The sequence below is a fragment of the Gorilla gorilla genome, chromosome 18 (assembly GCF_029281585.2).
Source record: "Gorilla gorilla gorilla isolate KB3781 chromosome 18, NHGRI_mGorGor1-v2.1_pri, whole genome shotgun sequence".
Taxonomy (NCBI): domain Eukaryota; kingdom Metazoa; phylum Chordata; class Mammalia; order Primates; family Hominidae; genus Gorilla; species Gorilla gorilla.
This window is the reverse complement of record NC_073242.2, coordinates 16,483,450-16,507,204: the sequence shown is the minus strand read 5'-3', so window position 1 is coordinate 16,507,204 and position 23,755 is coordinate 16,483,450. Positions and strand designations below refer to the sequence as shown.

General features: G+C 50.2%; 1 protein-coding gene across 1 annotated transcript in view; it reads left to right on the top strand.

The window, feature by feature from the left end:
* LOC115932992 (uncharacterized) overlaps positions 1-23,755 on the top strand; it is a 179,663-nt gene that overhangs the window by 36,162 nt on the left and 119,746 nt on the right. Inside the window, 5 exon segments of the mRNA XM_063699505.1 lie at positions 4,046-4,183; positions 8,568-8,705; positions 13,095-13,232; positions 17,614-17,751; positions 22,139-22,276. Of these exon segments, the coding sequence (XP_063555575.1) occupies positions 4,046-4,183; positions 8,568-8,705; positions 13,095-13,232; positions 17,614-17,751; positions 22,139-22,276 (690 nt within the window).

Here is a 23,755-nt window from a genome sequence, read left to right as displayed (position 1 = left end):
CTTTGCTCTTGCATTGGCTACTTTGGTCACTTATATACTAACTGCCTGGGGTCTAATGGCCTTGAGTTTTCACTATCTGGCATAGGGGGTGGGTTGCTAAGCTAAATAGGAAACTGCTCTGTCCCGGGGGATACACAACTTAGTGAGTGACAGAGACAAGGAAACAACTTTATTAATTACAGCTGATGTGTATTGAGCACTTACTATGTATGTACCTGGCAGTATTCTTGGTGTTTCACGTGTCTTGAAATTCATTGAATTTTCACAACAACCCTGTGAGATGGGTCCTGCTTTGTTCCCATCTTACAGGTGAGGAAACAAGGCACAGAGAGGTTAAGTGTCCTGCTCAAGATCACACCACTAATGTGCAGCTGAGTCAGGGGTGGGACCCCAGATGCCATGCTTTTAGCCCCTGCAACCTGCAGCTTCTGAGCCCTGATCAGAGAGTTCTCGGAGAGTGTAGCCCTTGAGTATTGTAAAAAGAGGAGGGAGGCTGGGCATCGTGGCTCATGCCTGTAATCCCAGCACTTTGGGAGGCTGAGGCGGGAGAATCACTTGAGGTCAGGAATTTGAGACCAGCGTAGCCAACATGGCAAAACCCCGTCTCTACTAAAAATAAAAAAATTAGCCGGCGTGGTGGCACACGCCTGTAGTCCTAGCTACTCAAGAGGCTGAGGCAGGAGAATTGCTTGAACCCGGGAAGTGGAGGCTGCAGTAAGCCGAGATCGCACCACTGTGCTCCAGTCTGGGGGACAGAGCGAGACCTCATCTCAAAAAAGAAAAAAAAAAAAAAAGGAGAGAACAAGTTTAAGGCAGGACATTCTGAGCAGGGTGAACAGTGTGTCCAGGGAGGGGTGGAAGGTTAAGGGGAGGATGCAGGCAGGGAGGACAAGGTGTTCGGTGAAGGAACACGGTGTGAAGGTTGGGGGGATAGAGTGGATGTGACAGAGGGGTCAGGAAAGACAACGCGGAGCCAGGTTGCCAAGGACCATGAATCTTTATTTTTCTAAATTAATTTTTCATTTTTTAAATTTTAGAGTCAGAGTCATACTCTGTTGCCCAGGCTGGACTTCACTGGCGTGAGATCACAGCTCACTGCAGGCTTGAACTCCTGGGCTCAAATGATCCTTCTGCCTCAGCCTCCCAAGTAGCTGGGAGTGTAGACATGCACCAACATGCCCATCTAAATTTATTAATTAATTAATTATTTATTTATTTATTTATTTATTTTCCCCCCACGAGATGGAGTTTCGCTTTGTTGCCCAGGCTGAAATGTAATGGCATGATCTTGAGTTGCCGCAACCTCCGCCTCCTGGATTCAAGCGATTCTCCTGCCTCAGCCTCCCGAGAAGCTGGGATTACAGGCATGCGCCACCACGCCCGGCTGATTTTGTATTTTTAGTAGAGATGGGATTTCACCATGTTGGCCAGGCTGGTCTCGAACTCCGGACCTCAGGTGATCCACCCACCTAGGCCCCCCAAAGTGCTGGGATTACAGGCATGAGCCACCACCCCCGGCCAGTTTGTTATTTTTGTAGAGACAGGGTCTCCCTATGTTGCCCAGGCTGGCCTCAAACTCCTTGTCTCAAGTGATCCTCCTGCCTGGGCCTCCTAAAGTGCTAGGATTATAGGTGTGAGCCACCATGCCCTGCCCAGACCGTGGTTCTATATAGCACACATATGTGCTGTCCACTCTCTGCCAAGAACTGTCCTAATCCCTTTACTTATTAACCCTTTTACGTTGTAAATAAGATAAGCAAACTGTGGTACAGAGAGGAGAAGGACTGGCCCAAGGTCACCTGGTCAGTAAGTGGTAGGGCCAGCTTCCAGTCTAGGCCCCAGCGTGTAGCCTGGCACCTGCTTTATGCCTGGCTCTCCTGCTGGGTTTGATCCCCCTTTGTGTCCTCAGAGCCTGGCCCTGTGCCTGGCATGCAGTAAGCGTTCCATAAATGCATGGAGGGAATGAGAGAGTAAAGGGCTTTGCTTTGTCCTGAATTCGGGTCTTGGGCTCTGCGTTCTGGCAGTGGGGTATTAAGAGTGGATTTTTTTTTTTTTCCCCTCAATTTCACTATAATAGAGACAGGGTCTTTCCATGTTGCCCAGGCTAGTCTTAAACTCCCGAGCCCAGGTGATCCCCCTGCCTTGGCCTCCTGAAGTGGTGGGATTACAGGCATGAGCCACCATAGGTGGTCAGCTGTTTTTGACTTGAGTAGGTCATCCTCCCTTAACATTCCTTGTTCCTGGTCTTTTTTTTTTTTTCCTTTGAGGCAGAGTTTCGCTCTTTTTTCCCAGGCTCAATGGCGTGATCTTGGCTCACTGCAACCTCTGCCTCCCGGGTTCAAGTGATTCTCCTGCCTCAGCTTCCCCAATAACTGGGATTACAGGCACGCGCCACCACACCTGGCTAATTTTTGTATTTTTAGTAGAGACGGGGTTTCACCATGTTGGCCAGGCTGGTCTCAAACTCCTGACCTCAGGTGATCCACGTGCCTCGGCCTCCCAAAGTGCTGGTATTACAGGCGTGAGCCACTGTGCCTGGCCGTTCCTGGTCTTATGATCGTTCATTTATGCCTCTGTCACCCTGGGGGAAACGGGGGTGATAGTCTGAGGGTTGGGGCTTTTGACTCCTCAGGGGACTCTGAGCTGGGCTGGCCAAGAGGTGAACTGGCCTATGAGATCCTCAGCCTCTCTTTATCCACCTGAGATCTCTGGGATGGAATGGAGGACCAGCTCAGCTGTGAATGGCGTCAGAAACATTCTGACTATATCCCAGGGAACCAGGATATGCAGGCACTGGGAATATGGGACAGGATGCAGCCAGCACATGTTTTTTTTTTTTTTTTCTTTGAGATGGCGTCTCACTCTGTCGCCCAGGCTGGAATGCTGTGGCGTGATCTCAGCTCAGTGTAGCCTCCGCCTCCCAGGTTCAAGTGATTCTCCTGCCTCAGCTTCCCAGCTAGCTGTGACTAAAGGCGCACGCCACTACGCCTGGCTAATTTTTGTATTTTTAGTAGAGATAGGGTTTCAGCATGTCGGCCAGGCTGGTCTCAAACTCCTGATCTGCCCGCCTTGGCCTCCCAAAGTGCTGGGATTACAGGCATGAGCCACTGCGCCCGGCTGATTTTTTTTTTATCCCTACTCTGTATCAAGCATTGGAGACACAACCATATAGTCTAGCTGTGCAAACAGACGTTATACAAATGATTCCTCAAAAGGCACAAAGTGTTTAAACGTCTGCAGAGTGCTGTGTGAGGGTGAAGGTAGGGGAGCTTGGTTTGGTCTGGGGCATAGCCAGGCTTCTCTGAGGGAGGGATGGTGCAGCTGAAGCCTGAGAATGAGCAAGTTGTTAAAAAGCTGAAGGGGCTGAGGGCAGAGGACCAGCTGGGGAGAAAAGCACATGTAAAGTCCTGGGGGTCACAGGGAAAACTTGAGAGTTGTGTGTGGCTGGAGCAGAGATGGCCGAGGCGGAGAGCAGGGGCGATGGGGCAGAGGCTGACCCCGGGAACGTTGAGCATCAGGGCAAGTGGGTTTTGTTTTCTGTACTGGGTACTCTGCCTGTTCTTTTAAATAAAGTTTTATTGGCATGAAGGCATGTCCATTCATTTACATCTTGTCTATGGCCACTTTCACACTGCAGTGGCAAAGCGGAGTAGTTTTGATGTAGTCTATGGCCCATGAAGTCCAAAATATTTATTACGTGGTCCATTAAGAAATAGTGTGGCTGGGAGCAGTGGCTCACACCTGTAATCCCAGCACCTTGGGAGGCCAAGGCAAGGGGATCACCTGAGGTCAGGAGTTTGAAACCAGCCTGGCCAACGTGGTGAAACCCCGTCTTTACTAAAAATACAAAAATTAGCTAGGCATGGTGGCGGGCACCTGTAGTCCCAGCTACTTGGGAAGCTGAGGCAGGAGAATCATTTGAAGCTGGGAGGCAGAGGTTGCAAGTGAGCTGAGATTGCGCCGCTGTGCTCCATCCTGGGCGACAAGAGTGAAACTCTGTCTCAGAAAAAACCCAACAACTCCTGTCTTGTGCTTCTCTCCTCAGCTGCTTGCTACCTTTTTAATTCAGCTGGAGAGGAAGAAGGGAGTTCAGTCTTCAGGGATCATGCTCACTTTCTGGCTGGTAGCCCTAGTGTGTGCCCTCGCCATCCTGAGATCCAAAATTATGACAGCCTTAAAACAGGTAAGTGGCAGTCTCCTTCCTCATCTTCCTTCAGTGGACCCAGAGGGAGAGATGCTGGCTCCCTCTGGCTTGTGTAGAAGTCCAGCTTATGTTTGGCTAATTTTAAAATTTTCTGTAGAAATGGGATCTCACTGTGTTGTCTAGGCTGGTCTTAAACTCCTGGCCTCAAGTGATCCTTCCAGAGCACTGGCATTATAAGCATGAGCCACTGTTCCCAGCCCCAGCTGCAGTCTTTGGATGGGGCATGTGTTGTCCAGTTTGCCACAGTCCCCGCCATGCCCTATTGTCTTCCCTGCCACTGATTCTGAGTGGCAGATGCCCCCTTTTGTTGCGTTTGCCAGACTTTGCTCTTGCATTGGCTACTTTGGTCACTTATATACTAACTGCCTGGGGTCTAATGGCCTTGAGTTTTCACTATCTGGCATAGGGGGTGGGTTGCTAAGCTAAATAGGAAACTGCTCTGTCCCGGGGGATACACAACTTAGTGAGTGACAGAGACAAGGAAACAACTTTATTAATTACAGCTGATGTGTATTGAGCACTTACTATGTATGTACCTGGCAGTATTCTTGGTGTTTCACGTGTCTTGAAATTCATTGAATTTTCACAACAACCCTGTGAGATGGGTCCTGCTTTGTTCCCATCTTACAGGTGAGGAAACAAGGCACAGAGAGGTTAAGTGTCCTGCTCAAGATCACACCACTAATGTGCAGCTGAGTCAGGGGTGGGACCCCAGATGCCATGCTTTTAGCCCCTGCAACCTGCAGCTTCTGAGCCCTGATCAGAGAGTTCTCGGAGAGTGTAGCCCTTGAGTATTGTAAAAAGAGGAGGGAGGCTGGGCATCGTGGCTCATGCCTGTAATCCCAGCACTTTGGGAGGCTGAGGCGGGAGAATCACTTGAGGTCGGGAATTTGAGACCAGCGTAGCCAACATGGCAAAACCCCGTCTCCACTAAAAATAAAAAAATTAGCCGGCGTGGTGGCACACGCCTGTAGTCCTAGCTACTCAAGAGGCTGAGGCAGGAGAATTGCTTGAACCCGGGAAGTGGAGGCTGCAGTAAGCCGAGATCGCACCACTGTGCTCCAGTCTGGGGGACAGAGCGAGACCTCATCTCAAAAAAGAAAAAAAAAAAAAAAAGGAGAGAACAAGTTTAAGGCAGGACATTCTGAGCAGGGTGAACAGTGTGTCCAGGGAGGGGTGGAAGGTTAAGGGGAGGATGCAGGCAGGGAGGACAAGGTGTTCGGTGAAGGAACACGGTGTGAAGGTTGGGGGGATAGAGTGGATGTGACAGAGGGGTCAGGAAAGACAACGCGGAGCCAGGTTGCCAAGGACCATGAATCTTTATTTTTCTAAATTAATTTTTCATTTTTTAAATTTTAGAGTCAGAGTCATACTCTTGCCCAGGCTGGACTTCACTGGCGTGAGATCACAGCTCACTGCAGGCTTGAACTCCTGGGCTCAAATGATCCTTCTGCCTCAGCCTCCCAAGTAGCTGGGAGTGTAGACATGCACCAACATGCCCATCTAAATTTATTAATTAATTAATTAATTATTTATTTATTTATTTTCCCCCCCCGAGATGGAGTTTCGCTTTGTTGCCCAGGCTGAAATGTAATGGCGTGATCTTGAGTTGCCGCAACCTCCGCCTCCTGGATTCAAGCGATTCTCCTGCCTCAGCCTCCCGAGAAGCTGGGATTACAGGCATGCGCCACCACGCCCGGCTGATTTTGTATTTTTAGTAGAGATGGGATTTCACCATGTTGGCCAGGCTGGTCTCGAACTCCGGACCTCAGGTGATCCACCCACCTAGGCCCCCCAAAGTGCTGGGATTACAGGCATGAGCCACCACCCCCGGCCAGTTTGTTATTTTTGTAGAGACAGGGTCTCCCTATGTTGCCCAGGCTGGCCTCAAACTCCTTGTCTCAAGTGATCCTCCTGCCTGGGCCTCCTAAAGTGCTAGGATTATAGGTGTGAGCCACCATGCCCTGCCCAGACCGTGGTTCTATATAGCACACATATGTGCTGTCCACTCTCTGCCAAGAACCGTCCTAATCCCTTTACTTATTAACCCTTTTACGTTGTAAATAAGATAAGCAAACTGTGGTACAGAGAGGAGAAGGACTGGCCCAAGGTCACCTGGTCAGTAAGTGGTAGGGCCAGCTTCCAGTCTAGGCCCCAGCGTGTAGCCTGGCACCTGCTTTATGCCTGGCTCTCCTGCTGGGTTTGATCCCCCTTTGTGTCCTCAGAGCCTGGCCCTGTGCCTGGCATGCAGTAAGCGTTCCATAAATGCATGGAGGGAATGAGAGAGTAAAGGGCTTTGCTTTGTCCTGAATTCGGGTCTTGGGCTCTGCGTTCTGGCAGTGGGGTATTAAGAGTGGATTTTTTTTTTTTTCCCCTCAATTTCACTATAATAGAGACAGGGTCTTTCCATGTTGCCCAGGCTAGTCTTAAACTCCCGAGCCCAGGTGATCCCCCTGCCTTGGCCTCCTGAAGTGGTGGGATTACAGGCATGAGCCACCATAGGTGGTCAGCTGTTTTTGACTTGAGTAGGTCATCCTCCCTTAACATTCCTTGTTCCTGGTCTTTTTTTTTTTTTCCTTTGAGGCAGAGTTTCGCTCTTTTTTCCCAGGCTCAATGGCGTGATCTTGGCTCACTGCAACCTCTGCCTCCCGGGTTCAAGTGATTCTCCTGCCTCAGCTTCCCCAATAACTGGGATTACAGGCACGCGCCACCACACCTGGCTAATTTTTGTATTTTTAGTAGAGACGGGGTTTCACCATGTTGGCCAGGCTGGTCTCAAACTCCTGACCTCAGGTGATCCACGTGCCTCGGCCTCCCAAAGTGCTGGTATTACAGGCGTGAGCCACTGTGCCTGGCCGTTCCTGGTCTTATGATCGTTCATTTATGCCTCTGTCACCCTGGGGGAAACGGGGGTGATAGTCTGAGGGTTGGGGCTTTTGACTCCTCAGGGGACTCTGAGCTGGGCTGGCCAAGAGGTGAACTGGCCTATGAGATCCTCAGCCTCTCTTTATCCACCTGAGATCTCTGGGATGGAATGGAGGACCAGCTCAGCTGTGAATGGCGTCAGAAACATTCTGACTATATCCCAGGGAACCAGGATATGCAGGCACTGGGAATATGGGACAGGATGCAGCCAGCACATGTTTTTTTTTTTTTTTTTTCTTTGAGATGGCGTCTCACTCTGTCGCCCAGGCTGGAATGCTGTGGCGTGATCTCAGCTCAATGTAGCCTCCGCCTCCCAGGTTCAAGTGATTCTCCTGCCTCAGCTTCCCAGCTAGCTGTGACTAAAGGCGCACGCCACTACGCCTGGCTAATTTTTGTATTTTTAGTAGAGATAGGGTTTCAGCATGTCGGCCAGGCTGGTCTCAAACTCCTGACCTGCCCGCCTTGGCCTCCCAAAGTGCTGGGATTACAGGCATGAGCCACTGCGCCCGGCTGATTTTTTTTTTATCCCTACTCTGTATCAAGCATTGGAGACACAACCATATAGTCTAGCTGTGCAAACAGACGTTATACAAATGATTCCTCAAAAGGCACAAAGTGTTTAAACGTCTGCAGAGTGCTGTGTGAGGGTGAAGGTAGGGGAGCTTGGTTTGGTCTGGGGCATAGCCAGGCTTCTCTGAGGGAGGGATGGTGCAGCTGAAGCCTGAGAATGACCAAGTTGTTAAAAAGCTGAAGGGGCTGAGGGCAGAGGACCAGCTGGGGAGAAAAGCACATGTAAAGTCCTGGGGGTCACAGGGAAAACTTGAGAGTTGTGTGTGGCTGGAGCAGAGATGGCCGAGGCGGAGAGCAGGGGCGATGGGGCAGAGGCTGACCCCGGGAACGTTGAGCATCAGGGCAAGTGGGTTTTGTTTTCTGTACTGGGTACTCTGCCTGTTCTTTTAAATAAAGTTTTATTGGCATGAAGGCATGTCCATTCATTTACATCTTGTCTATGGCCACTTTCACACTGCGGTGGCAAAGCGGAGTAGTTTTGATGTAGTCTATGGCCCATGAAGTCCAAAATATTTATTACGTGGTCCATTAAGAAATAGTGTGGCTGGGAGCAGTGGCTCACACCTGTAATCCCAGCACCTTGGGAGGCCAAGGCAAGGGGATCACCTGAGGTCAGGAGTTTGAAACCAGCCTGGCCAACGTGGTGAAACCCCGTCTTTACTAAAAATACAAAAATTAGCTAGGCATGGTGGCGGGCACCTGTAGTCCCAGCTACTTGGGAAGCTGAGGCAGGAGAATCATTTGAAGCTGGGAGGCAGAGGTTGCAAGTGAGCTGAGATTGCGCCGCTGTGCTCCATCCTGGGCGACAAGAGTGAAACTCTGTCTCAGAAAAAACCCAACAACTCCTGTCTTGTGCTTCTCTCCTCAGCTGCTTGCTACCTTTTTAATTCAGCTGGAGAGGAAGAAGGGAGTTCAGTCTTCAGGGATCATGCTCACTTTCTGGCTGGTAGCCCTAGTGTGTGCCCTCGCCATCCTGAGATCCAAAATTATGACAGCCTTAAAACAGGTAAGTGGCAGTCTCCTTCCTCATCTTCCTTCAGTGGACCCAGAGGGAGAGATGCTGGCTCCCTCTGGCTTGTGTAGAAGTCCAGCTTATGTTTGGCTAATTTTAAAATTTTCTGTAGAAATGGGATCTCACTGTGTTGTCTAGGCTGGTCTTAAACTCCTGGCCTCAAGTGATCCTTCCAGAGCACTGGCATTATAAGCATGAGCCACTGTTCCCAGCCCCAGCTGCAGTCTTTGGATGGGGCATGTGTTGTCCAGTTTGCCACAGTCCCCGCCATGCCCTATTGTCTTCCCTGCCACTGACTCTGAGTGGCAGATGCCCCCTTTTGTTGCGTTTGCCAGACTTTGCTCTTGCATTGGCTACTTTGGTCACTTATATACTAACTGCCTGGGGTCTAATGGCCTTGAGTTTTCACTATCTGGCATAGGGGGTGGGTTGCTAAGCTAAATAGGAAACTGCTCTGTCCCGGGGGATACACAACTTAGTGAGTGACAGAGACAAGGAAACAACTTTATTAATTACAGCTGATGTGTATTGAGCACTTACTATGTATGTACCTGGCAGTATTCTTGGTGTTTCACGTGTCTTGAAATTCATTGAATTTTCACAACAACCCTGTGAGATGGGTCCTGCTTTGTTCCCATCTTACAGGTGAGGAAACAAGGCACAGAGAGGTTAAGTGTCCTGCTCAAGATCACACCACTAATGTGCAGCTGAGTCAGGGGTGGGACCCCAGATGCCATGCTTTTAGCCCCTGCAACCTGCAGCTTCTGAGCCCTGATCAGAGAGTTCTCGGAGAGTGTAGCCCTTGAGTATTGTAAAAAGAGGAGGGAGGCTGGGCATCGTGGCTCATGCCTGTAATCCCAGCACTTTGGGAGGCTGAGGCGGGAGAATCACTTGAGGTCGGGAATTTGAGACCAGCGTAGCCAACATGGCAAAACCCCGTCTCTACTAAAAATAAAAAAATTAGCCGGCGTGGTGGCACACGCCTGTAGTCCTAGCTACTCAAGAGGCTGAGGCAGGAGAATTGCTTGAACCCGGGAAGTGGAGGCTGCAGTAAGCCGAGATCGCACCACTGTGCTCCAGTCTGGGGGACAGAGCGAGACCTCATCTCAAAAAAAAAAAAAGGAGAGAACAAGTTTAAGGCAGGACATTCTGAGCAGGGTGAACAGTGTGTCCAGGGAGGGGTGGAAGGTGTTAAGGGGAGGATGCAGGCAGGGAGGACAAGGTGTTCGGTGAAGGAACACGGTGTGAAGGTTGGGGGGATAGAGTGGATGTGACAGAGGGGTCAGGAAAGACAACGCGGAGCCAGGTTGCCAAGGACCATGAATCTTTATTTTTCTAAATTAATTTTTCATTTTTTAAATTTTAGAGTCAGAGTCATACTCTGTTGCCCAGGCTGGACTTCACTGGCGTGAGATCACAGCTCACTGCAGGCTTGAACTCCTGGGCTCAAATGATCCTTCTGCCTCAGCCTCCCAAGTAGCTGGGAGTGTAGACATGCACCAACATGCCCATCTAAATTTATTATTTATTTATTTATTTATTTATTTATTTATTTATTTATTTATTTTCCCCCCCGAGATGGAGTTTCGCTTTGTTGCCCAGGCTGAAATGTAATGGCGTGATCTTGAGTTGCCGCAACCTCCGCCTCCTGGATTCAAGCGATTCTCCTGCCTCAGCCTCCCGAGAAGCTGGGATTACAGGCATGCGCCACCACGCCCGGCTGATTTTGTATTTTTAGTAGAGATGGGATTTCACCATGTTGGCCAGGCTGGTCTCGAACTCCGGACCTCAGGTGATCCACCCACCTAGGCCCCCCAAAGTGCTGGGATTACAGGCATGAGCCACCACCCCCGGCCAGTTTGTTATTTTTGTAGAGACAGGGTCTCCCTATGTTGCCCAGGCTGGCCTCAAACTCCTTGTCTCAAGTGATCCTCCTGCCTGGGCCTCCTAAAGTGCTAGGATTATAGGTGTGAGCCACCATGCCCTGCCCAGACCGTGGTTCTATATAGCACACATATGTGCTGTCCACTCTCTGCCAAGAACCGTCCTAATCCCTTTACTTATTAACCCTTTTACGTTGTAAATAAGATAAGCAAACTGTGGTACAGAGAGAAGAAGGACTGGCCCAAGGTCACCTGGTCAGTAAGTGGTAGGGCCAGCTTCCAGTCTAGGCCCCAGCGTGTAGCCTGGCACCTGCTTTATGCCTGGCTCTCCTGCTGGGTTTGATTCCCCTTTGTGTCCTCAGAGCCTGGCCCTGTGCCTGGCATGCAGTAAGCGTTCCATAAATGCATGGAGGGAATGAGAGAGTAAAGGGCTTTGCTTTGTCCTGAATTCGGGTCTTGGGCTCTGCGTTCTGGCAGTGGGGTATTAAGAGTGGATTTTTTTTTTTTTTCCCTCAATTTCACTATAATAGAGACAGGGTCTTTCCATGTTGCCCAGGCTAGTCTTAAACTCCCGAGCCCAGGTGATCCCCCTGCCTTGGCCTCCTGAAGTGGTGGGATTACAGGCATGAGCCACCATAGGTGGTCAGCTGTTTTTGACTTGAGTAGGTCATCCTCCCTTAACATTCCTTGTTCCTGGTCTTTTTTTTTTTTTCCTTTGAGGCAGAGTTTCGCTCTTTTTTCCCAGGCTCAATGGCGTGATCTTGGCTCACTGCAACCTCTGCCTCCCGGGTTCAAGTGATTCTCCTGCCTCAGCTTCCCCAATAACTGGGATTACAGGCACGCGCCACCACACCTGGCTAATTTTTGTATTTTTAGTAGAGACGGGGTTTCACCATGTTGGCCAGGCTGGTCTCAAACTCCTGACCTCAGGTGATCCACGTGCCTCGGCCTCCCAAAGTGCTGGTATTACAGGCGTGAGCCACTGTGCCTGGCCGTTCCTGGTTTTATGATCGTTCATTTATGCCTCTGTCACCCTGGGGGAAACGGGGGTGATAGTCTGAGGGTTGGGGCTTTTGACTCCTCAGGGGACTCTGAGCTGGGCTGGCCAAGAGGTGAACTGGCCTATGAGATCCTCAGCCTCTCTTTATCCACCTGAGATCTCTGGGATGGAATGGAGGACCAGCTCAGCTGTGAATGGCGTCAGAAACATTCTGACTATATCCCAGGGAACCAGGATATGCAGGCACTGGGAATATGGGACAGGATGCAGCCAGCACATGTTTTTTTTTTTTTTTTTTCTTTGAGATGGCGTCTCACTCTGTCGCCCAGGCTGGAATGCTGTGGCGTGATCTCAGCTCAATGTAGCCTCCGCCTCCCAGGTTCAAGTGATTCTCCTGCCTCAGCTTCCCAGCTAGCTGTGACTAAAGGCGCACGCCACTACGCCTGGCTAATTTTTGTATTTTTAGTAGAGATAGGGTTTCAGCATGTCGGCCAGGCTGGTGTCAAACTCCTGACCTGCCCGCCTTGGCCTCCCAAAGTGCTGGGATTACAGGCATGAGCCACTGCGCCCGGCTGATTTTTTTTTTATCCCTACTCTGTATCAAGCATTGGAGACACAACCATATAGTCTAGCTGTGCAAACAGACGTTATACAAATGATTCCTCAAAAGGCACAAAGTGTTTAAACGTCTGCAGAGTGCTGTGTGAGGGTGAAGGTAGGGGAGCTTGGTTTGGTCTGGGGCATAGCCAGGCTTCTCTGAGGGAGGGATGGTGCAGCTGAAGCCTGAGAATGAGCAAGTTGTTAAAAAGCTGAAGGGGCTGAGGGCAGAGGACCAGCTGGGGAGAAAAGCACATGTAAAGTCCTGGGGGTCACAGGGAAAACTTGAGAGTTGTGTGTGGCTGGAGCAGAGATGGCCGAGGCGGAGAGCAGGGGCGATGGGGCAGAGGCTGACCCCGGGAACGTTGAGCATCAGGGCAAGTGGGTTTTGTTTTCTGTACTGGGTACTCTGCCTGTTCTTTTAAATAAAGTTTTATTGGCATGAAGGCATGTCCATTCATTTACATCTTGTCTATGGCCACTTTCACACTGCGGTGGCAAAGCGGAGTAGTTTTGATGTAGTCTATGGCCCATGAAGTCCAAAATATTTATTACGTGGTCCATTAAGAAATAGTGTGGCTGGGAGCAGTGGCTCACACCTGTAATCCCAGCACCTTGGGAGGCCAAGGCAAGGGGATCACCTGAGGTCAGGAGTTTGAAACCAGCCTGGCCAACGTGGTGAAACCCCGTCTTTACTAAAAATACAAAAATTAGCTAGGCATGGTGGCGGGCACCTGTAGTCCCAGCTACTTGGGAAGCTGAGGCAGGAGAATCATTTGAAGCTGGGAGGCAGAGGTTGCAAGTGAGCTGAGATTGCGCCGCTGTGCTCCATCCTGGGCGACAAGAGTGAAACTCTGTCTCAGAAAAAACCCAACAACTCCTGTCTTGTGCTTCTCTCCTCAGCTGCTTGCTACCTTTTTAATTCAGCTGGAGAGGAAGAAGGGAGTTCAGTCTTCAGGGATCATGCTCACTTTCTGGCTGGTAGCCCTAGTGTGTGCCCTCGCCATCCTGAGATCCAAAATTATGACAGCCTTAAAACAGGTAAGTGGCAGTCTCCTTCCTCATCTTCCTTCAGTGGACCCAGAGGGAGAGATGCTGGCTCCCTCTGGCTTGTGTAGAAGTCCAGCTTATGTTTGGCTAATTTTAAAATTTTCTGTAGAAATGGGATCTCACTGTGTTGTCTAGGCTGGTCTTAAACTCCTGGCCTCAAGTGATCCTTCCAGAGCACTGGCATTATAAGCATGAGCCACTGTTCCCAGCCCCAGCTGCAGTCTTTGGATGGGGCATGTGTTGTCCAGTTTGCCACAGTCCCCGCCATGCCCTATTGTCTTCCCTGCCACTGACTCTGAGTGGCAGATGCCCCCTTTTGTTGCGTTTGCCAGACTTTGCTCTTGCATTGGCTACTTTGGTCACTTATATACTAACTGCCTGGGGTCTAATGGCCTTGAGTTTTCACTATCTGGCATAGGGGGTGGGTTGCTAAGCTAAATAGGAAACTGCTCTGTCCCGGGGGATACACAACTTAGTGAGTGACAGAGACAAGGAAACAACTTTATTAATTACAGCTGATGTGTATTGAGCACTTACTATGTATGTACCTGGCAGTATTCTTGGTGTTTCACGTGTCTTGAAATTCATTGAATTTTCACAACAACCCTGTGAGATGGGTCCTGCTTTGTTCCCATCTTACAGGTGAGGAAACAAGGCACAGAGAGGTTAAGTGTCCTGCTCAAGATCACACCACTAATGTGCAGCTGAGTCAGGGGTGGGACCCCAGATGCCATGCTTTTAGCCCCTGCAACCTGCAGCTTCTGAGCCCTGATCAGAGAGTTCTCGGAGAGTGTAGCCCTTGAGTATTGTAAAAAGAGGAGGGAGGCTGGGCATCGTGGCTCATGCCTGTAATCCCAGCACTTTGGGAGGCTGAGGCGGGAGAATCACTTGAGGTCGGGAATTTGAGACCAGCGTAGCCAACATGGCAAAACCCCGTCTCTACTAAAAATAAAAAAATTAGCCGGCGTGGTGGCACACGCCTGTAGTCCTAGCTACTCAAGAGGCTGAGGCAGGAGAATTGCTTGAACCCGGGAAGTGGAGGCTGCAGTAAGCCGAGATCGCACCACTGTGCTCCAGTCTGGGGGACAGAGCGAGACCTCATCTCAAAAAAAAAAAAAGGAGAGAACAAGTTTAAGGCAGGACATTCTGAGCAGGGTGAACAGTGTGTCCAGGGAGGGGTGGAAGGTTAAGGGGAGGATGCAGGCAGGGAGGACAAGGTGTTCGGTGAAGGAACACGGTGTGAAGGTTGGGGGGATAGAGTGGATGTGACAGAGGGGTCAGGAAAGACAACGCGGAGCCAGGTTGCCAAGGACCATGAATCTTTATTTTTCTAAATTAATTTTTCATTTTTTAAATTTTAGAGTCAGAGTCATACTCTGTTGCCCAGGCTGGACTTCACTGGCGTGAGATCACAGCTCACTGCAGGCTTGAACTCCTGGGCTCAAATGATCCTTCTGCCTCAGCCTCCCAAGTAGCTGGGAGTGTAGACATGCACCAACATGCCCATCTAAATTTTTTATTTATTTATTTATTTATTTATTTATTTATTTATTTATTTTCCCCCCCGAGATGGAGTTTCGCTTTGTTGCCCAGGCTGAAATGTAATGGCGTGATCTTGAGTTGCCGCAACCTCCGCCTCCTGGATTCAAGCGATTCTCCTGCCTCAGCCTCCCGAGAAGCTGGGATTACAGGCATGCGCCACCACGCCCGGCTGATTTTGTATTTTTAGTAGAGATGGGATTTCACCATGTTGGCCAGGCTGGTCTCGAACTCCGGACCTCAGGTGATCCACCCACCTAGGCCCCCCAAAGTGCTGGGATTACAGGCATGAGCCACCACCCCCGGCCAGTTTGTTATTTTTGTAGAGACAGGGTCTCCCTATGTTGCCCAGGCTGGCCTCAAACTCCTTGTCTCAAGTGATCCTCCTGCCTGGGCCTCCTAAAGTGCTAGGATTATAGGTGTGAGCCACCATGCCCTGCCCAGACCGTGGTTCTATATAGCACACATATGTGCTGTCCACTCTCTGCCAAGAACCGTCCTAATCCCTTTACTTATTAACCCTTTTACGTTGTAAATAAGATAAGCAAACTGTGGTACAGAGAGAAGAAGGACTGGCCCAAGGTCACCTGGTCAGTAAGTGGTAGGGCCAGCTTCCAGTCTAGGCCCCAGCGTGTAGCCTGGCACCTGCTTTATGCCTGGCTCTCCTGCTGGGTTTGATTCCCCTTTGTGTCCTCAGAGCCTGGCCCTGTGCCTGGCATGCAGTAAGCGTTCCATAAATGCATGGAGGGAATGAGAGAGTAAAGGGCTTTGCTTTGTCCTGAATTCGGGTCTTGGGCTCTGCGTTTGGCAGTGGGGTATTAAGAGTGGATTTTTTTTTTTTTTCCCTCAATTTCACTATAATAGAGACAGGGTCTTTCCATGTTGCCCAGGCTAGTCTTAAACTCCCGAGCCCAGGTGATCCCCCTGCCTTGGCCTCCTGAAGTGGTGGGATTACAGGCATGAGCCACCATAGGTGGTCAGCTGTTTTTGACTTGAGTAGGTCATCCTCCCTTAACATTCCTTGTTCCTGGTCTTTTTTTTTTTTTCCTTTGAGGCAGAGTTTCGCTCTTTTTTCCCAGGCTCAATGGCGTGATCTTGGCTCACTGCAACCTCTGCCTCCCGGGTTCAAGTGATTCTCCTGCCTCAGCTTCCCCAATAACTGGGATTACAGGCACGCGCCACCACACCTGGCTAATTTTTGTATTTTTAGTAGAGACGGGGTTTCACCATGTTGGCCAGGCTGGTCTCAAACTCCTGACCTCAGGTGATCCACGTGCCTCGGCCTCCCAAAGTGCTGGTATTACAGGCGTGAGCCACTGTGCCTGGCCGTTCCTGGTTTTATGATCGTTCATTTATGCCTCTGTCACCCTGGGGGAAACGGGGGTGATAGTCTGAGGGTTGGGGCTTTTGACTCCTCAGGGGACTCTGAGCTGGGCTGGCCAAGAGGTGAACTGGCCTATGAGATCCTCAGCCTCTCTTTATCCACCTGAGATCTCTGGGATGGAATGGAGGACCAGCTCAGCTGTGAATGGCGTCAGAAACATTCTGACTATATCCCAGGGAACCAGGATATGCAGGCACTGGGAATATGGGACAGGATGCAGCCAGCACATTTTTTTTTTTTTTTTTTTCTTTGAGATGGCGTCTCACTCTGTCGCCCAGGCTGGAATGCTGTGGCGTGATCTCAGCTCAATGTAGCCTCCGCCTCCCAGGTTCAAGTGATTCTCCTGCCTCAGCTTCCCAGCTAGCTGTGACTAAAGGCGCACGCCACTACGCCTGGCTAATTTTTGTATTTTTAGTAGAGATAGGGTTTCAGCATGTCGGCCAGGCTGGTCTCAAACTCCTGACCTGCCCGCCTTGGCCTCCCAAAGTGCTGGGATTACAGGCATGAGCCACTGCGCCCGGGTGATTTTTTTTTTATCCCTACTCTGTATCAAGCATTGGAGACACAACCATATAGTCTAGCTGTGCAAACAGACGTTATACAAATGATTCCTCAAAAGGCACAAAGTGTTTAAACGTCTGCAGAGTGCTGTGTGAGGGTGAAGGTAGGGGAGCTTGGTTTGGTCTGGGGCATAGCCAGGCTTCTCTGAGGGAGGGATGGTGCAGCTGAAGCCTGAGAATGAGCAAGTTGTTAAAAAGCTGAAGGGGCTGAGGGCAGAGGACCAGCTGGGGAGAAAAGCACATGTAAAGTCCTGGGGGTCACAGGGAAAACTTGAGAGTTGTGTGTGGCTGGAGCAGAGATGGCCGAGGCGGAGAGCAGGGGCGATGGGGCAGAGGCTGACCCCGGGAACGTTGAGCATCAGGGCAAGTGGGTTTTGTTTTCTGTACTGGGTACTCTGCCTGTTCTTTTAAATAAAGTTTTATTGGCATGAAGGCATGTCCATTCATTTACATCTTGTCTATGGCCACTTTCACACTGCGGTGGCAAAGCGGAGTAGTTTTGATGTAGTCTATGGCCCATGAAGTCCAAAATATTTATTACGTGGTCCATTAAGAAATAGTGTGGCTGGGAGCAGTGGCTCACACCTGTAATCCCAGCACCTTGGGAGGCCAAGGCAAGGGGATCACCTGAGGTCAGGAGTTTGAAACCAGCCTGGCCAACGTGGTGAAACCCCGTCTTTACTAAAAATACAAAAATTAGCTAGGCATGGTGGCGGGCACCTGTAGTCCCAGCTACTTGGGAAGCTGAGGCAGGAGAATCATTTGAAGCTGGGAGGCAGAGGTTGCAAGTGAGCTGAGATTGTGCCGCTGTGCTCCATCCTGGGCGACAAGAGTGAAACTCTGTCTCAGAAAAAACCCAACAACTCCTGTCTTGTGCTTCTCTCCTCAGCTGCTTGCTACCTTTTTAATTCAGCTGGAGAGGAAGAAGGGAATTCAGTCTTCAGGGATCATGCTCACTTTCTGGCTGGTAGCCCTAGTGTGTGCCCTCGCCATCCTGAGATCCAAAATTATGACAGCCTTAAAACAGGTAAGTGGCAGTCTCCTTCCTCATCTTCCTTCAGTGGACCCAGAGGGAGAGATGCTGGCTCCCTCTGGCTTGTGTAGAAGTCCAGCTTATGTTTGGCTAATTTTAAAATTTTCTGTAGAAATGGGATCTCACTGTGTTGTCTAGGCTGGTCTTAAACTCCTGGCCTCAAGTGATCCTTCCAGAGCACTGGCATTATAAGCATGAGCCACTGTTCCCAGCCCCAGCTGCAGTCTTTGGATGGGGCATGTGTTGTCCAGTTTGCCACAGTCCCCGCCATGCCCTATTGTCTTCCCTGCCACTGACTCTGAGTGGCAGATGCCCCCTTTTGTTGCGTTTGCCAGACTTTGCTCTTGCATTGGCTACTTTGGTCACTTATATACTAACTGCCTGGGGTCTAATGGCCTTGAGTTTTCACTATCTGGCATAGGGGGTGGGTTGCTAAGCTAAATAGGAAACTGCTCTGTCCCGGGGGATACACAACTTAGTGAGTGACAGAGACAAGGAAACAACTTTATTAATTACAGCTGATGTGTATTGAGCACTTACTATGTATGTACCTGGCAGTATTCTTGGTGTTTCACGTGTCTTGAAATTCATTGAATTTTCACAACAACCCTGTGAGATGGGTCCTGCTTTGTTCCCATCTTACAGGTGAGGAAACAAGGCACAGAGAGGTTAAGTGTCCTGCTCAAGATCACACCACTAATGTGCAGCTGAGTCAGGGGTGGGACCCCAGATGCCATGCTTTTAGCCCCTGCAACCTGCAGCTTCTGAGCCCTGATCAGAGAGTTCTCGGAGAGTGTAGCCCTTGAGTATTGTAAAAAGAGGAGGGAGGCTGGGCATCGTGGCTCATGCCTGTAATCCCAGCACTTTGGGAGGCTGAGGCGGGAGAATCACTTGAGGTCGGGAATTTGAGACCAGCGTAGCCAACATGGCAAAACCCCGTCTCTACTAAAAATAAAAAAATTAGCCGGCGTGGTGGCACACGCCTGTAGTCCTAGCTACTCAAGAGGCTGAGGCAGGAGAATTGCTTGAACCCGGGAAGTGGAGGCTGCAGTAAGCCGAGATCGCACCACTGTGCTCCAGTCTGGGGGACAGAGCGAGACCTCATCTCAAAAAAGAAAAAAAAAAAAAAAAGGAGAGAACAAGTTTAAGGCAGGACATTCTGAGCAGGGTGAACAGTGTGTCCAGGGAGGGGTGGAAGGTTAAGGGGAGGATGCAGGCAGGGAGGACAAGGTGTTCGGTGAAGGAACACGGTGTGAAGGTTGGGGGGATAGAGTGGATGTGACAGAGGGGTCAGGAAAGACAACGCGGAGCCAGGTTGCCAAGGACCATGAATCTTTATTTTTCTAAATTAATTTTTCATTTTTTAAATTTTAGAGTCAGAGTCATACTCTGTTGCCCAGGCTGGACTTCACTGGCGTGAGATCACAGCTCACTGCAGGCTTGAACTCCTGGGCTCAAATGATCCTTCTGCCTCAGCCTCCCAAGTAGCTGGGAGTGTAGACATGCACCAACATGCCCATCTAAATTTATTATTTATTTATTTATTTATTTATTTATTTATTTTCCCCCCCGAGATGGAGTTTCGCTTTGTTGCCCAGGCTGAAATGTAATGGCGTGATCTTGAGTTGCCGCAACCTCCGCCTCCTGGATTCAAGCGATTCTCCTGCCTCAGCCTCCCGAGAAGCTGGGATTACAGGCATGCGCCACCACGCCCGGCTGATTTTGTATTTTTAGTAGAGATGGGATTTCACCATGTTGGCCAGGCTGGTCTCGAACTCCGGACCTCAGGTGATCCACCCACCTAGGCCCCCCAAAGTGCTGGGATTACAGGCATGAGCCACCACCCCCGGCCAGTTTGTTATTTTTGTAGAGACAGGGTCTCCCTATGTTGCCCAGGCTGGCCTCAAACTCCTTGTCTCAAGTGATCCTCCTGCCTGGGCCTCCTAAAGTGCTAGGATTATAGGTGTGAGCCACCATGCCCTGCCCAGACCGTGGTTCTATATAGCACACATATGTGCTGTCCACTCTCTGCCAAGAACCGTCCTAATCCCTTTACTTATTAACCCTTTTACGTTGTAAATAAGATAAGCAAACTGTGGTACAGAGAGAAGAAGGACTGGCCCAAGGTCACCTGGTCAGTAAGTGGTAGGGCCAGCTTCCAGTCTAGGCCCCAGCGTGTAGCCTGGCACCTGCTTTATGCCTGGCTCTCCTGCTGGGTTTGATTCCCCTTTGTGTCCTCAGAGCCTGGCCCTGTGCCTGGCATGCAGTAAGCGTTCCATAAATGCATGGAGGGAATGAGAGAGTAAAGGGCTTTGCTTTGTCCTGAATTCGGGTCTTGGGCTCTGCGTTCTGGCAGTGGGGTATTAAGAGTGGATTTTTTTTTTTTTTTCCCTCAATTTCACTATAATAGAGACAGGGTCTTTCCATGTTGCCCAGGCTAGTCTTAAACTCCCGAGCCCAGGTGATCCCCCTGCCTTGGCCTCCTGAAGTGGTGGGATTACAGGCATGAGCCACCATAGGTGGTCAGCTGTTTTTGACTTGAGTAGGTCATCCTCCCTTAACATTCCTTGTTCCTGGTCTTTTTTTTTTTTTCCTTTGAGGCAGAGTTTCGCTCTTTTTTCCCAGGCTCAATGGCGTGATCTTGGCTCACTGCAACCTCTGCCTCCCGGGTTCAAGTGATTCTCCTGCCTCAGCTTCCCCAATAACTGGGATTACAGGCACGCGCCACCACACCTGGCTAATTTTTGTATTTTTAGTAGAGACGGGGTTTCACCATGTTGGCCAGGCTGGTCTCAAACTCCTGACCTCAGGTGATCCACGTGCCTCGGCCTCCCAAAGTGCTGGTATTACAGGCGTGAGCCACTGTGCCTGGCCGTTCCTGGTTTTATGATCGTTCATTTATGCCTCTGTCACCCTGGGGGAAACGGGGGTGATAGTCTGAGGGTTGGGGCTTTTGACTCCTCAGGGGACTCTGAGCTGGGCTGGCCAAGAGGTGAACTGGCCTATGAGATCCTCAGCCTCTCTTTATCCACCTGAGATCTCTGGGATGGAATGGAGGACCAGCTCAGCTGTGAATGGCGTCAGAAACATTCTGACTATATCCCAGGGAACCAGGATATGCAGGCACTGGGAATATGGGACAGGATGCAGCCAGCACATGTTTTTTTTTTTTTTTTTTTCTTTGAGATGGCGTCTCACTCTGTCGCCCAGGCTGGAATGCTGTGGCGTGATCTCAGCTCAATGTAGCCTCCGCCTCCCAGGTTCAAGTGATTCTCCTGCCTCAGCTTCCCAGCTAGCTGTGACTAAAGGCGCACGCCACTACGCCTGGCTAATTTTTGTATTTTTAGTAGAGATAGGGTTTCAGCATGTCGGCCAGGCTGGTGTCAAACTCCTGACCTGCCCGCCTTGGCCTCCCAAAGTGCTGGGATTACAGGCATGAGCCACTGCGCCCGGCTGATTTTTTTTTTATCCCTACTCTGTATCAAGCATTGGAGACACAACCATATAGTCTAGCTGTGCAAACAGACGTTATACAAATGATTCCTCAAAAGGCACAAAGTGTTTAAACGTCTGCAGAGTGCTGTGTGAGGGTGAAGGTAGGGGAGCTTGGTTTGGTCTGGGGCATAGCCAGGCTTCTCTGAGGGAGGGATGGTGCAGCTGAAGCCTGAGAATGAGCAAGTTGTTAAAAAGCTGAAGGGGCTGAGGGCAGAGGACCAGCTGGGGAGAAAAGCACATGTAAAGTCCTGGGGGTCACAGGGAAAACTTGAGAGTTGTGTGTGGCTGGAGCAGAGATGGCCGAGGCGGAGAGCAGGGGCGATGGGGCAGAGGCTGACCCCGGGAACGTTGAGCATCAGGGCAAGTGGGTTTTGTTTTCTGTACTGGGTACTCTGCCTGTTCTTTTAAATAAAGTTTTATTGGCATGAAGGCATGTCCATTCATTTACATCTTGTCTATGGCCACTTTCACACTGCGGTGGCAAAGCGGAGTAGTTTTGATGTAGTCTATGGCCCATGAAGTCCAAAATATTTATTACGTGGTCCATTAAGAAATAGTGTGGCTGGGAGCAGTGGCTCACACCTGTAATCCCAGCACCTTGGGAGGCCAAGGCAAGGGGATCACCTGAGGTCAGGAGTTTGAAACCAGCCTGGCCAACGTGGTGAAACCCCGTCTTTACTAAAAATACAAAAATTAGCTAGGCATGGTGGCGGGCACCTGTAGTCCCAGCTACTTGGGAAGCTGAGGCAGGAGAATCATTTGAAGCTGGGAGGCAGAGGTTGCAAGTGAGCTGAGATTGCGCCGCTGTGCTCCATCCTGGGCGACAAGAGTGAAACTCTGTCTCAGAAAAAACCCAACAACTCCTGTCTTGTGCTTCTCTCCTCAGCTGCTTGCTACCTTTTTAATTCAGCTGGAGAGGAAGAAGGGAGTTCAGTCTTCAGGGATCATGCTCACTTTCTGGCTGGTAGCCCTAGTGTGTGCCCTCGCCATCCTGAGATCCAAAATTATGACAGCCTTAAAACAGGTAAGTGGCAGTCTCCTTCCTCATCTTCCTTCAGTGGACCCAGAGGGAGAGATGCTGGCTCCCTCTGGCTTGTGTAGAAGTCCAGCTTATTTTTGGCTAATTTTAAAATTTTCTGTAGAAATGGGATCTCACTGTGTTGTCTAGGCTGGTCTTAAACTCCTGGCCTCAAGTGATCCTTCCAGAGCACTGGCATTATAAGCATGAGCCACTGTTCCCAGCCCCAGCTGCAGTCTTTGGATGGGGCATGTGTTGTCCAGTTTGCCACAGTCCCCGCCATGCCCTATTGTCTTCCCTGCCACTGACTCTGAGTGGCAGATGCCCCCTTTTGTTGCGTTTGCCAGACTTTGCTCTTGCATTGGCTACTTTGGTCACTTATATACTAACTGCCTGGGGTCTAATGGCCTTGAGTTTTCACTATCTGGCATAGGGGGTGGGTTGCTAAGCTAAATAGGAAACTGCTCTGTCCCGGGGGATACACAACTTAGTGAGTGACAGAGACAAGGAAACAACTTTATTAATTACAGCTGATGTGTATTGAGCACTTACTATGTATGTACCTGGCAGTATTCTTGGTGTTTCACGTGTCTTGAAATTCATTGAATTTTCACAACAACCCTGTGAGATGGGTCCTGCTTTGTTCCCATCTTACAGGTGAGGAAACAAGGCACAGAGAGGTTAAGTGTCCTGCTCAAGATCACACCACTAATGTGCAGCTGAGTCAGGGGTGGGACCCCAGATGCCATGCTTTTAGCCCCTGCAACCTGCAGCTTCTGAGCCCTGATCAGAGAGTTCTCGGAGAGTGTAGCCCTTGAGTATTGTAAAAAGAGGAGGGAGGCTGGGCATCGTGGCTCATGCCTGTAATCCCAGCACTTTGGGAGGCTGAGGCGGGAGAATCACTTGAGGTCGGGAATTTGAGACCAGCGTAGCCAACATGGCAAAACCCCGTCTCTACTAAAAATAAAAAAATTAGCCGGCGTGGTGGCACACGCCTGTAGTCCTAGCTACTCAAGAGGCTGAGGCAGGAGAATTGCTTGAACCCGGGAAGTGGAGGCTGCAGTAAGCCGAGATCGCACCACTGTGCTCCAGTCTGGGGGACAGAGCGAGACCTCATCTCAAAAAAGAAAAAAAAAAAAAAAAGGAGAGAACAAGTTTAAGGCAGGACATTCTGAGCAGGGTGAACAGTGTGTCCAGGGAGGGGTGGAAGGTTAAGGGGAGGATGCAGGCAGGGAGGACAAGGTGTTCGGTGAAGGAACACGGTGTGAAGGTTGGGGGGATAGAGTGGATGTGACAGAGGGGTCAGGAAAGACAACGCGGAGCCAGGTTGCCAAGGACCATGAATCTTTATTTTTCTAAATTAATTTTTCATTTTTTAAATTTTAGAGTCAGAGTCATACTCTGTTGCCCAGGCTGGACTTCACTGGCGTGAGATCACAGCTCACTGCAGGCTTGAACTCCTGGGCTCAAATGATCCTTCTGCCT